This window comes from Mustelus asterias, chromosome 16 (genome assembly GCF_964213995.1).
Source record: "Mustelus asterias chromosome 16, sMusAst1.hap1.1, whole genome shotgun sequence".
Lineage (NCBI taxonomy): Eukaryota > Metazoa > Chordata > Chondrichthyes > Carcharhiniformes > Triakidae > Mustelus > Mustelus asterias.
Genome location: NC_135816.1, coordinates 68318196 through 68332373, shown reverse-complemented (window position 1 = coordinate 68332373; position 14178 = coordinate 68318196). Strand labels below are relative to the sequence as shown.

Below are 14178 nucleotides of genomic sequence, written 5' to 3'. Positions count from 1 at the left end.
ATTCCCAATGCCGGAAGATTGACTATCGTCTCTATTTGCCCCCTGTCTACTCCCTGTAACTCAGACTGGGAACTGAGCTCAATCCTCCATGTCCGCCAAGTCTCTCTGATGTTGGGCATGTGTGTTTCATCATGCTAGCTTTATGCCTGTGCCCCTGCAATTCCATGACATCTCTCCGAGGTTAGATTTAATTACCTAAGGAGGTTGGAGAGGAATTTCTCTGAATGATTCTCCCCAAATTTGCTCGTGATTTTTTAAAAATCTGGATTATCACCTCTCCTAAGAGATCATATGGTTTTGGTTTGGGTAGAGGGTGTCTATATCATGATGCACACGGCATCACAATGAGCTCTTGTTTGTGCTCAGTACAAAAATGCTGCCATTGTCTATCATATTAAATTCAGCAGAAAACCTGATGTGCCACCTTTTCCAATACCACTTTTATCCCACCCGATAACGTGTGCCCTGCTGACATATTGAGCCTTCTGAGGCTTAGAACTCACGAAAGACACCAGGGCATCACGGTGGCACAGTGGTTAGCACTGCTGCCTCACAGCACCAGGGACCCGGTTCGATTCCCGGCTTGGGTCACTGTCTGTGCGGAATCTGCATAGGTTTCCTCCGGGTTCTCCAACTTCCAACCACAGTCCGAAAGACATGCTGGTTAGGAGCATTGGCCATGCTAATTTCTCCCTCAGTGTACACGAACAGGCGCCAGAGTGTGGTGACTCGGGGATTTTCACAGTAACTACATTGCAGTGTTAATGTAAGCCTACTTGTGACACTAATAAATAAACTTTAAAAAAGTTTGGGTGGCTGGAGCTAGTTGAGATGGGGGGAAGTTGAGGCCTACCCTTGTTGTTAATGTTCTTTTCTGAGATTTCTTTTAAGTGTTGTTCTGTCAGTGAAGACCTTTACATGGGCTAATTCTGGCCATGAAAACTGCAAAGCTCTCTTAACGGTGGCACAGTGGTTAGCACTGCTGCCTCACAGCGCCAGGGACCCGGATTCAATTCTGGCCTCAGGCCACTTTGTGTGTGGAATTTGCACATTTCCCCCCGTGTCTGCGTGGGTTTCCTCCGGGTGCTCTGGTTTTCTCCCACAGTCGAAAGATGCGGGTTAGGTTGATCGGCCATGCTAAATTGACCCGAGTGTCAGGGGGATTAGCACGGTAAATATGTGAGGTTACGGGAATAGGGCCTGGGTGGGATTATGGTCAGTGCAGACTTGATGGGCCGAATGGTATTCTTCTGCACTGGAGGGATTGTATGATTCTATGGAATGCCATACAAACAACTCTCTATTGCAATGTCATTTCACCTCGAGTTCCAGGATGCGGAATTCTAACAACTCATTTTGATCCCGAGAATCTTGAACTTCCTGTTGCAGCTGGGATACTTCTGTATCCAGTCTCTCAATCTGTAAGAGATGACATTGAAACATCAGATATAACTTGCTTGCTTGTTCGTTAAAGGGGCAGAAGCTTCATGAGAAAGGTGTGGCTTTCTTTTGCATACTTACAAAAATAAAAGTCAACGAGGTAGACTGCATCAAAGCACACATCGGTTTATTCATGCAATGAACCATTGTGATCAAAGTGATGCATATCACTTCCTCTCCTCATACCGTTCCATGAAGGCCACATCCCTTTAATGACTGCATTACCATATAGTGTGTAATATAATTTTAAAATGACTTAATTAAAAAAGTAAAGGTTTTAATCAAACTAACTCTAGATTACTGTCATCGCAGTAACTATGAAGCAAAAAATGGCTTTATCAAACCAGTTTTGATGCAGCCTTACTGGCTGGGGTTAATCTGATGGGTCCAGCAAAAAGAGCTGCACACATTATTTCTGATCCTAATGAACCTGGCTGATAAACTGGTTTTATGAAATCTAATACCCCGATACAGATTAGGTTTAAAACAATTATGCACAGCAGACAGGTACAGCATTGCATGCTAATATCTCTGCTGCTCACTGGAATTAATAACCAGGTTATGCAGAACCCAAGTAAAGCTCAGTCACCACCCCAGTAAAGGGTAGATAGATTTCCCACATGCAAATCTTCCACGCATATGTTTTCATGCTTCATGGTTCACATGGTTCCATATTAAATGGAGTATCGCCGTAAATGGCCCCAGAGCATTCTTAACAGTGACTGCTGGAAACAAGGCATCTAGGAACTTTCAAAGATGTATTAACTATATTCTATTATGCACAGAGATAGATGAGCATAAGGCTCCTTCCAGAAACATCTCTCGCCAAGATCCGGTTACATGTGATCTGATATAACTGACAATGTATATTAACGATTAGCATATTAACCATAATATACTATATAGTGTATAGTATATATTATACTTCCCACAGAATCTTTCATTCTATTGATTAACTATTTAGACATTCTTCAACCCCCTCCTTCACAATGTCACGGCTACTATCCCTGAGTCATAGTGAAAGACACCACGGTGGTTTGACCAGTCTGCTGGATCAGCTTCTTCTTTCCTTTGGATGAGGCCAATGATCACAGTCTTCCTGTGGAGGGGACTGTGAACCATCTAATAAGTTGGTCAGGTTATCTTCTTGGTTATCAAGGTAGTCAACCCAGTCCTATAACAGCCGTCTGTCTGCTGGTGCATTAAGAATGGTGGAACAAGTGATGTGTGCAGCTCCAGGACAAACACGTCTGCAGTGTGTTTGAAGTTCGAGCAACTTCAGCTCAGAGTTTAAGGGCCAGAGGCTGAACTAAATCAGTTTAAAGTGCCATTTATTTCAATAAATCTCAGATTGTTAATCCTGACCTCTCTTGGCGTTTTGATGCAGAATTTGTCTGCCAACAAGGCAAGAGTTCGAAAAGCAGACCTTTCCAAACCTTTAGGCCCATAAAATTCAAACAGCACTATAAAAACTTAAGACTGAGTTTGCTGGGCTTCAATACCAAGTGTTTGAAGATTGCAATTGACCCCCAGGCTCTATGGTGCACTGTGAATAGCAATCATGCACATCAACGTACTTTCATCAGATATACAGAACAATTAAACCTTTAAAAAATATAATCGTGCATGGAAGGAACCTCCCAATGATTCTATGAAGGGACTGGCCTGAGAACGCAAAAGTCAAGACTATTGATTGTTTTGAGCAAACATTAGCCTGGTTTTTAAAAAAATTCTTTATATAGGAGGATTAATGTTTCTTAGTTTCATTTTCTCAGCATCAAGCTGCTTTTGTGCTTCAACTAAACTTAAAGCTCATCACCACTTTCTCAATAACATGCATCACAATAGCAAATAATATCTGATACTATTAATGACACTAATCAAAGTTCTGAGTCACAGACTATAACGCTCATCATAACTACAGTTGGTAGTATAATGAATCAATCATTTACAGTGTATGAGTTCCTCAGTTTTTCTGTTCAGACACAGTATGACCGTATTTGACTCCACCAATAGAGTGCTATACATTGGCCGAAACCTCACTTTCCTCTCACCCCTGAGCAGTAGAAGAGGCTCGCTTATTTGGGGCTTTCTGCAGCAGAATAGGGAAGATTGGAAGAGGAGTTTTTGCTTTAATTCATTTTCGGGATGTAGGTGTTGCTGGCTAAGCCAGCATTTATTGCCCATCCCTAGTTGCCCTTCAGAAGGTGGTGGTGAGCTGCCTTCTTGAACCGCTGCAGTTTCCGAGTGCAGGAAGAAAAGAGTCTACGTGCACTGTACCATGCTAAAACGGTACAAGGAGTTAATAATCTAGAGCTAATGGCAAGGACAGACAGTCAATAAATTAGAAATACTTGTCCCATAAATGTGAATTAGTATTAAATAGCCAGTCTGATGTTTACTATCAACGTTACTTTGCCCAGAGCAAGAACACAGAGTGGGGACGATTGACAGTCTCAAATAATCCAAACATTAAAGGGGAAAACAGGCTTTCAAAAATCTATCCAGCAATCTGACAAATTACACCAGGGAACCAAAATAAATTATATACAGATATATTGAGACCTATACATACATCCCAGTAGCTCTGGTCAGCAGAAGTGTTGGCAAGTTTATGGAAACACTAAATTATACAGAATTAAACTAATAGTTCAAAATACCAAGGCTGAACTTTCCATAATGACTGGCATATCTGAGATTCAAAAACAGATACCATGCAAATGCCAGGGGTACCTTTTCCAAAAGTTCCTGGTTTCTTTTCATAAATAGTTGTTTTTCTTCAACCCATTTTGAATCCTGTGTTGGAAAACAGAGGTGGGCATTAGAATAAATTCCTGCATAAATGCAATGCATTTCAACAGTTTGAATCGCTTGTTTTGGAAGCTTTTTCAGAGGCCTTTAATAATTTAGAGTTTAAATTCTGTCCAATCCTTCAGCCACTCTATAAGCCTCAAGTTCTGCTCTCCAAGTCTAAACAAATTGCTTTCTCTTCAATTACACTCTTATCCCATTATATCATTTCCCAGTTTAAAATGAGCAAAACAGGGATCCAAAATCAGGTAATTTGAATTAAAGACTGAATCCGGGAACTTCTTTAGCCAGGTTGATTTGGTTATTAGCATATACTGGTGGCAGGATCTCAATGTGAAATTGAACAGACACTGGGCATCATAGGACCACAGAATTCCTACAGTGCAGGAGGAGGCCATTTGGCCCATCGAGTCTGCAGTGACTATCTGAAAGACCATCCAAACCAAACCTACACCTCCCGCCCTATCCCCATAACCCTGCACATTTATCATGGTCTATCCACCTAACCTGCCCATCTTTTTTAGTATGGGAGGAAACCAGAGCACCAAAGGAAACCCAAGCATGATCCATGGAGAACATGCAAACTCCAAACAGGCAGTCATCCAACTCCGGCATCGAACCTGGGCTCCTGGTAGAGCTTGCAATGATGGCTTTCAATAGTAATCTAGAGGTCAGCTGACTTTAAAGGGATATGTCCTGTTGTATGGGAAATTATTCAGGAAATATTCCAGTTCACGGTAGACGAGGAGGTTCTAACTCCCAAACTTCCAGGACAGGGGTGTTGTGACAAAAGCCACTGAAACTTTCAACACAGCCAATTCATTGTATTGATTCCGTCGTTCCACCTCCCCTGTGTACAAACAGGAGAAAAGGTGTTGCCAGGCTGTTCACCATGATGAGATTGTCCTGCCTCTGTAACCTCCTCCAGCCTCTCAGTCAATATTCCTGTTAACCTAGGCAGGCGTGTAGCTGCAGAGCAGCAAGCGGGTAAGTAGGCCTTGTTCTGGATTACACAATTTGTGTGCTCAGTCAAACAAAAAAAATTAAAGGGACTAGGCACTCAAAAACAATGGGTCATGCAAATCTACTAAATTTTAAAGGGCACATTGTCCCTTATCTTCTGAGATATCAGCACACTTCTAAATCTAGCCTCTTGCACATCCCTGATTTTAATCAGTCCACTGCTGATGGCCTTACCTTTAGTGGTCTCCTTGCTGAATTCTGGAATTCCCTATAAACCTCTCCGTCTCTCTACCACTCTTTCCTCCTTTACATTCTCCTTAAAATCTATTATGTTGACTCAAAGCTTTGTAGTATCTTCCCTAATATCTCATGTGGCTCAGTCATATTTTGTTTCATAACACTCCTGTGAGGCTCCCAGAGAAATTTTATTACATTAAAGACCCTATATATATATATATATATATATATATATATATATATATATATATATAAGGGGCAACACAGCCTTTTAGGGACAGTGCCAATCATTTTATTGGCACAACACTGACAAAGAATTTTAACATTGTCCTATTCTGGTCAGTATTGATTTTGCATTTGTTGACTGCTCACTATGTTGTTTGCGAAGAGTGCGGACACAGAAACTGAAACTAAGCATTGAGCATGATGAAGGAGACATTTTAAAACCAGTTTTTAAAAAAAAACATTTTAAAAAACTTTGCACAAAAAACCTAGGGTTGCAAAATACTCCAGGATTAGCCTGGAGTCTCAAGGAATTGAAGATCATTTCTGTGTACAACCCCAGAGAAAACCATCGGGACATTAAGAAAAAAGACTGTTTTTGTTATTTTCTTTGAACATTTCTCTTTACCATATTAAAAAGGTATTGAAAATGAGGGAGGAAAAGTTGTTTGGTCGTAAGTCAAACATCATCCAATTGGGTAATGTGTCTTTATACTTTCTAATTGGAGTTGAAAGGCAGAACGTATTAAGGATGGATGTGTTGGCCAACTAATGGTTGGAGTGTGGGGGCAAGTCAAGTGATGAAACCTCCATGTAATCACAGCTGGCAACCCTAACAGAAACTGGTGAAAGTCATCTCTTGCAATTCTCTGGAGGGAACAAAGAACAATAAACATGATCACATAGCAGTTTGTGTGTGAACATGGTGTTGAATAATCTCTTCAAACATGGACTGAAGAAGCGGTCACATTGGTCCCAAACAATGATGATTGCATGACCAGCCTTGGACGTTAAATCAGAAGTTTCCAGAATAAATCCAGAGACTGGGAGCTGGCCCTCAGTCAGAGTTGGTAATTGGGCAAACATTTTAATTTCTTACCTGCCCTTTCTGGGCCAAGGCTTTTTCGAGGTCATCAATTTTAGCTTTATACCTGAGAACTTCTGCTTGTAGTTGTTCATGAGCCTGTTGAAATCAGGAAATAGCCATTAAAGCCATGAGAGAAATGTTATTTTGTGAAAGGACAAAGAGTAATACAGAAGGGGAATTTTCTTTTCTCAGTTTGAAACTAAATTGCTTCTCATTTTATACCATCAGTGACATCAACAAACGGGGCATTACATCAATGATTTGCATAAAGAAGTTTCTGGAAAGTGCAGTAAGATCTCAAATATTAAATTACAATATTTTAAATATGTGACACATTTAAAGAAGCATCATTGAAGCTAAACTCCTAAAAATTTGGCTAAATTGTAATTTAGAACAAATATGATGCTGCGCCTTGCTTTCCTAATTGAAATATTTTTTTTTAAGACTCAGAACATGCCAAATCTGCATGTCCTCCCCGTGTCTGCATGTGTTTCCTCTGGGTGCTCCAGTTTCCTCTCTCAGTCTGAAAGACATGCTGATTAGATGCATTGGCGATGCTAAATTTTCCCTCAGTGTACTCGAATAGGCACCAGAGTGTGGCATCTAAGGGATTTTTACAGTAACTTCATTGCAGTGTTAATGTAAGCTTACTTGTGGCACTGATAAATAAACTTAAAAATGTTATCCGTAAAAACAAATGGGAGGGGCTGATGGAGGAAATGTACAATGTTTAAAATAATGTTCATTCTCATCTGTCAGCCCCGCTGAAGAGGTTCAGTTTCAATTGGTGATCTACACTGCCAGGTGCATTAGCAACCAACTGGCACCTCATCCAATTAACAAGCACCAAGCAATCCAATTGTGACAGTCGTTGTAGCCAAGGCTACTCTGAATCACATCCAATATCCATGCTGTTTTAATGTTGTGCAATGTGATGTCTCGATGATGAGGAGATCTTAAGACAGGTATAATTAAACATGAACCCTTTATTGGTAGTCTTTAACTATTTATAATTCCTTGCATGGCCATGTATGGAGCTGTTCCATGCAGGCTGACTGCTTGCAGAATGCTGTTTTTAGACTGTTCTCTCAGAGTGTGACTCTGTGTATCATACCATGGATGATGCTATTCTCACCCTTGTTCTGCCAGGCACCTTTACATTACAATGACATGCAAGAACATATCGCAACACATACTGCTGCACTTTTCTAGGTGGGATCACTGGGCAGTGGTTAGGAATAAGAATATTGTGGGTTTTCCTTCACTGTGACCAGGGATGCTGTGACCAATTGCAGCACCATACCCCCTCCTCAATTGAGATCAGTTAATCGCATGCAGATTGGAAACTAAACACATGCTAGTTACTCAGTTATACAGAATCATTGGAGGGGTCCAAAGGAATAAACAAGTAACAACTCAATTTGGAACCCAAGGCTGGTAGATCATTCATTGCATTTTAGCCAATCTTTTACCTCGCCTAACGTCACTAACATAAATTTTGTGGCATTTATATTGTTTCTGTTTCTGGGACAAATTGGTTGCCACATTTCCACAATAACAATAACAACATTTCAAAAGTACTTCAGTGGCTGTAAAATGCTTTGGGATGGCCTGTTATGAAAGGCAACATATAAATGCAAGATGGTAGCTGTTCATAAATTATTTTGACTTTCCCAATGGATGAATACAAGGTGGTGTGGCAACAAAAATCACAGGGAATGAAACTCAACAAGAGTGAACCTGACTTCCCAACCAACGAAGCACGTTAAACTGCAGTCACTGTTGTAAAGAAGGGGAAAATGGCAACCAATTTTCACAGAGCAAGATCCCATGAACAATGAAATAAATGGACAGATAATCTGCTTTTAATGGTGTTGATTGGGGACAAATATTGACTAGGATATTATGTGAAATCACCCTTATTTTCTCGAGTGGCATTATATTTCTCGTGAATCTGGTGCAGCAACAATAATCTCTCCCTCAATGTCAACAAAATGAGGGAAATTGTCATCGACTTCAGGAAGCGTAAAGGAGAACATGCCCCTGTCTACATCAACAGGGACAAAGTAGAAAGGGTCGAGTTTTTATGTGTCCAGATCATCAACAACCTATCCTGGTACCCCCATACCGACACTATAGTTAAGAAAGCCCACCAACGCCTCTACTTTCTCAGAAGACTAAGGAAAGTTGGCATGTCAGCTACGACGCTCACCAACGTTTACAGATGCACCATAGAAAGCATTCTTTCTGGTTGTATCACAGCTTGGTATGGCTCCTGCTCTGCTCAAGACAGCAAGGAACTACAAAAGGTCGTGAATGTAGCCCAATCCATCACACAAACCAGCCTCCCATCCATTGACTCTGTTTACACTTCTCACTGCCTCGGCAAAGCAGCCAGCATAATTAAGGACCCCACGCACCCCGGACATTTTCTCTTCCACCTTCTCCCGTTGGGGAAAAGATACAAAAGCCTGAGGTCACGTACCAACCGACTCAAGAACAGCTTCTTCCCTGCTGCCGTCAGACTTTTGAATGGACTTACTTTGCATTAAGTTGATCTTTCTCTACACCCTAGCTATGACTGTAATTACATTCTGCACTCTCTCGTTTCATTCTCTATGAACGGTATGTTTTGTCTGTATAGCGCACAAGAAACAATATTTTTCACTGTATGTTAATACATGTCACAATAATAAATCAAATCAAATTTATACTCAACTGAGAGAGCTGATGTGGCCATCATTGAATATCTCATCTGCAAAATGACAACTCTAACAGTACAGCACTCCCTCAGGTGTTGCATTGAAGTATTTAGTCATAATTATGTGCACAAGTCTCCAGAGTGAGACTTGAACCCACAACCTTCTGATTCAAAGATATGGATGTTCCGATTGAACCATGGTCGACAACCTCACTCTTGCATAATACAACTTCTGAAAACACTTCTTACTGCCTGAGGAATGTAATGTTTAAACTTTAGAATCTTCATGAAGATGGTGAGGTGGCATTTTATTTAAAGACGATCTCAGAGAATGTTGCCTTTCATCAGCCAGATTATTTTTGTAATGATTGTTTATTATCAGGTTACCATCAAATAGTGTGACCTGAACGGCCTGGAGATAGCACAAGCAGTAATTGTATCAGTACTGCAGGGATGCAGCGGTTCCAGAAGGCAACTCACTACCACTTTCTGAAGGGCAACTAGCAATGGGCATTAAATGCTGGCCTAGCCAGTGACGCCCACATCCCATAAAATGAATTTTTAAAAGACTGACATTCTCCATTGACTAAGATTAATATCCAATAGCCAGTAAGTTTCTTTTAGTTATTGTGTTAAATTAAAAATAGACTTATGGAAAAATCTAATGATATGCACATTTTTTTCAAACTTAAAGGAGACATTGTTTGTTTGATGTTTCTCTTCTCACACTTAATGATGCACTAGGCAGCTTTTCATCTGTTTCCATAGTGAGACCTTTCCTGGAACAGGTTGCTAACCTGTTGCCAGAGGCTTGTAGCCTGAGGGACACCATTCCCCACCAAATATGGCTGACCAGGACTCTCTCCTGCTCTTACCATCTGCCAATGACAGGCGGGAGAGCTTTTACAGGTTGAAACTCAACCTGTTTGACTGCATTATGAATGCATCTTCATTGGCCATCAAATCCTGGGGTGGAACCCAAACCCAAGGCTTCTGGATCAGAGATAGGGATGCTACCTACTGTGCTACAACATCTTCTCAAGAGAAACATTGCAAGGATGTTAATGTCTACTTTATTACTTTGACATTTATATAGTGCCTTGTCATGCATCTCAGTTTATATCAAGATACCTCTCATACTATGAATTACTTTGAATTGCATTCTCCTATGCATTGTTATGCACAGTAACATCCCATTGTAACAGCAATAACATAATGATCAGTTAATCTAGTTTTAATGGTGTTTTTCTGAGTGAAAAACATTCAAACACCCTGTATCCTTCAAATAGTGTCCTGGAATCATCACTGTTCGGAAACAGGCAAATGAGGCAAAACAGGCAAATGAGGCTCAGAACTCACATTAATATAACACAGTCAATGTAGTAAAAGGTTGCACATTAAACACTTCAGCCAAAGGAGGGTGCCACTGACAGTATAGCACACCATCACTACATTGAGCCATCAGTCTATATTATGAGGTTGAAGCCTGGAGTGGGGCTCGGATGAATAACCTTCACATTTGAAGGAACAGGTATTATGAACTGAGCCAAGTTGACATGAGATCAAGCCTCCCCAGGTGAGGTATAACATGTCCAGATGTAGGGTAAAGCTCCCTTGGCTCTGCCTCAAACAAGCAAGATTACTTATTTTCACACCACTGTGATGTTTTCCTATTTCCCACGCCAACTATTCTGTGACCCTTGTGAGGAGGACTGTCAACTTAGGTACATTTCTGTGCTGTGTAGGAACTCGAGTGGCACTGACCCTTCAATCAGACTGAGTAAAATTTCATTCCACAATCTGGCATGTTTGTACAAGGTTCCAGAGGTGAAGACCAGTGTGTACCACAATAGTGTACATTCCCAAAGAGGTATATCGCCAATTCAGCATTTTAACCATACATGATTATCTTAACTTATTATTTAATAATCACCTTTGCCTCCCGTTCTGCATCCAGGATACCTCCTGTCTGCTCCTGAAGTAGTGCATAAGCCCTCTGGAGTGCTTGATATTCCCTCGTTAATTGTCTGAAACGGAGCTCCGATTCTTCAGCTGCCAGACTCTTATTGAGAACAAAAAGTGAATTAACCTCATGAAGATGATAACTTTTAAACTCTAGTGCATATTGAAAAAAATCAGTTAAAAGAAGTAATCATTTTGCATTTTACAGTAACATAGACTAGGTGCTTCATGCATGATATTCCTTATATTCTGTTTACACTGGAGTTCCCTGTACAGGAACATAAAATCAATAACAGTATATTTATGCTTCAATTCAATCATAGAATCTCACAATAATACAGCACGAGGCCATTCCGTCCATCATGCTGTGTCATCTCTTTGGAAAAACTATCCAATCTGTTCTAATCCCCTCTTCATTTCCCATTGACCTGTAGGTATCTATTGAGTCGTAGAAGTCTACAGCACAGAAAAAGGCCCTTTGGCCCATTGCGTCTGTGCCGGTCAAAGACAAACCACCCAGCTATTCTAATCTCATTCTCGAGCACTTGGTCCATAGCCTTGTATGCCTTGGGATCGTAGTGCACATCTAAATACCTCTTAAAATGTTACGAGGTCTCGAACTCCACCAATAAATATTTGTACAATACTTGCAAGGAACTATGTAATCATCGACTGCGTACAAAAATGTTTCCTTAAGACGCTTCTGGTTCTTTGCAAACCAGCATTGTCTGGTTACTGGCCCTTCTGCCAATGGAACAGTTTCCCGTTAGTTACACGTGTATTTTTAACAACTTCTTAATTTGGCCTGCTACCTTCAAAATTTGTGTACGTTAACCCCAGGTCCCTCCATTTCTGTACCCACTTTAAAACTGCACCATTTCATTTATGTTGCATCTCCTCACTTTGCTGCCAAGAGGAAATTACTTCACGCTCCTCTGCAATAAACTTCACCTGGAATCATAGAATCATAGAACCCTACAGTGCAGAAAGAGGCCATTCGGCCCATCGAGTTGGCACCGACCACAATCCCACCCAGGCCCTACCCTCATATCCCTACATATTTTATTCACTAATCCCTCTAACCTACGCATCTCAGGAAACTAAGGGGCAATTTTTTTATCATGGCCAATCAACCTAACCCGCACATCTTTGGACTGTGAGAGGAAACCGGAGCACCCGGAGGGAACCCACGCAGACACGAGGAGAATGTGCAAACTCCACACAGACAGTGACCCGAGCCGGGAATCGAACCCAGGTTCCTGGAGCTGTGAAGCAGCAGTGCTAACCACTGTGCTACCGTGCCGTGTATCTGACCATTTTACCAGTCTGTCTATATCCTCCTGAAGTCTGCTACCACTCTCTACAGCGTTTCCAAGTTTCATGCAAATTGTGAAATTATGCACCACGTAAACCTGTCCAAGTCATGAACACACATGTGTCCAAAGATGTGCGGGTTAGGTTGATTGGTCATGCTAAAATTGCCCCTTTGTGTCCTGAGATGCGTAGGTTAGAGGGATTTGCGGGTAAATATGTAGGGATATGGGGTAGGGCCTGGGTGGAATTGTGGTCGGTGCAGACTCGATGGGCCGAATGGCCTCTTTCTGCACTGTAGGGTTTCTATGATTCTATGATTCTACACATCATAAAGAGCAATGGCCCTCACATCATATGAACATACAAACATACGAAATAGGAGCTGAGGTAGGCCATTCAGCCCCTCCAGCCTGCTCTGCCATTCAATAAGATCATGGCTGATCTGTTTGTGTTTAGAATTCCACATGCACCTCCGATAACCTTTGATTCTCTTGCCTAACAAGAATCTATCTGCCTCTGCCTTAAAAATATTCAATGCCTCCGCCTCCACCACTTTCTGAAGCAGAGTGTTCTAAAGTCAGACAACCCTCGAGGAGAAAAATATTCTCCTCATCTCTATCCTAAAAGAGCAACCTTGGGGGTTGCGTAGACTGGGTGATTGCTTTGCTGAGCACCTTCGGTCAGTGTGCAATCAGGGCCCTTACCTTCTGGTTGCTTGCCATTTTAACACATGATCCTGCTCCCATGCCCACATGTCTGTCCTTGCCCCGCTGCAATGTTCTAGTGAAGCTCAACGCAAGCTGGAGGAACAGCATCTCATCTTCCGGCTAGGCACTTTACAGCCTTCCGGTGTCAACATCGAATGCGGCAACTTCAGATGATTTGCTCGACCCCACCTCGACCCCTTTGTTTTCATTCTATTTTATTTAATTTTTAGGACACTAAGGGCAATTTTTAGCATGGCCAATCAACCTAACCCACACATCTAACCCGGATATCGGGTGGGATTGACACTCCGTTCAGATCTCTAGGTTGCTGGTCGAGTAGCATATAAAAAAATCCATTTGTTCATCGTTTATTATTTTCAGTTTTGATGAGCGGCTTTATGTCTTGAACATTAAATTATCTATTCTCGCCACAAATTCTGACTGATGTAATTGCTGCTTCACTTTCTCAGGTCAATGTCGATCTGTAATGTCCAATGTGGAATTACCTGTACAAAAGTAATTGTTAATAATACCCCCTCTACCCTGTACTTATTACTCACAACATCTGCAACTCACATCTACTAGCAACGGGCTGGTGTTGGTAACGGAGCACAAGAATGGAATGTGTTCATTCTGGGGACACCAATTTGCCGATATTTTGGAGGAGACATTCTCTGTCTCATGAAAGCCTCGTGGGAGGATAAGAGGATGAAAAAGAGGAAGGCTGAAAATCCAACAGGAATCACAGAAATCAGTCACCCCAAGCCTGAGAAAATTTAATTTATTAGGCAATGTGCAGTCCTGAGACCAAGTGATTAGCTTATGTGGGATTTAATTGCCGAGTTAACATAATGAGCATGTTATCTACTAAGCTCAGAGATAAACCAACTGGCTTTCTATGTTTGTATTTTGCTGTCCATTTATGGTAAATACACAATGTAAACTCATCCAGG

General features: G+C 41.3%; 1 protein-coding gene across 2 annotated transcripts in view; it reads right to left on the bottom strand.

Annotated features, from left to right (window-relative positions):
* The window catches only part of jakmip2 (janus kinase and microtubule interacting protein 2), a 111273-nt gene that overhangs the window by 37207 nt on the left and 59888 nt on the right, over positions 1-14178 (bottom strand). The window contains exons 9-12 of one of the 2 annotated variants that reach the window (XM_078231643.1): positions 11176-11304; positions 6554-6637; positions 4174-4236; positions 1321-1419 (exon numbers count right to left, since the gene is read on the bottom strand). In XM_078231643.1, the coding sequence (XP_078087769.1) occupies positions 1321-1419; positions 4174-4236; positions 6554-6637; positions 11176-11304 (375 nt within the window). The remainder of the gene's footprint in view (positions 1-1320; positions 1420-4173; positions 4237-6553; positions 6638-11175; positions 11305-14178) is intronic. The other variant, XM_078231644.1, reaches the window with a different exon arrangement.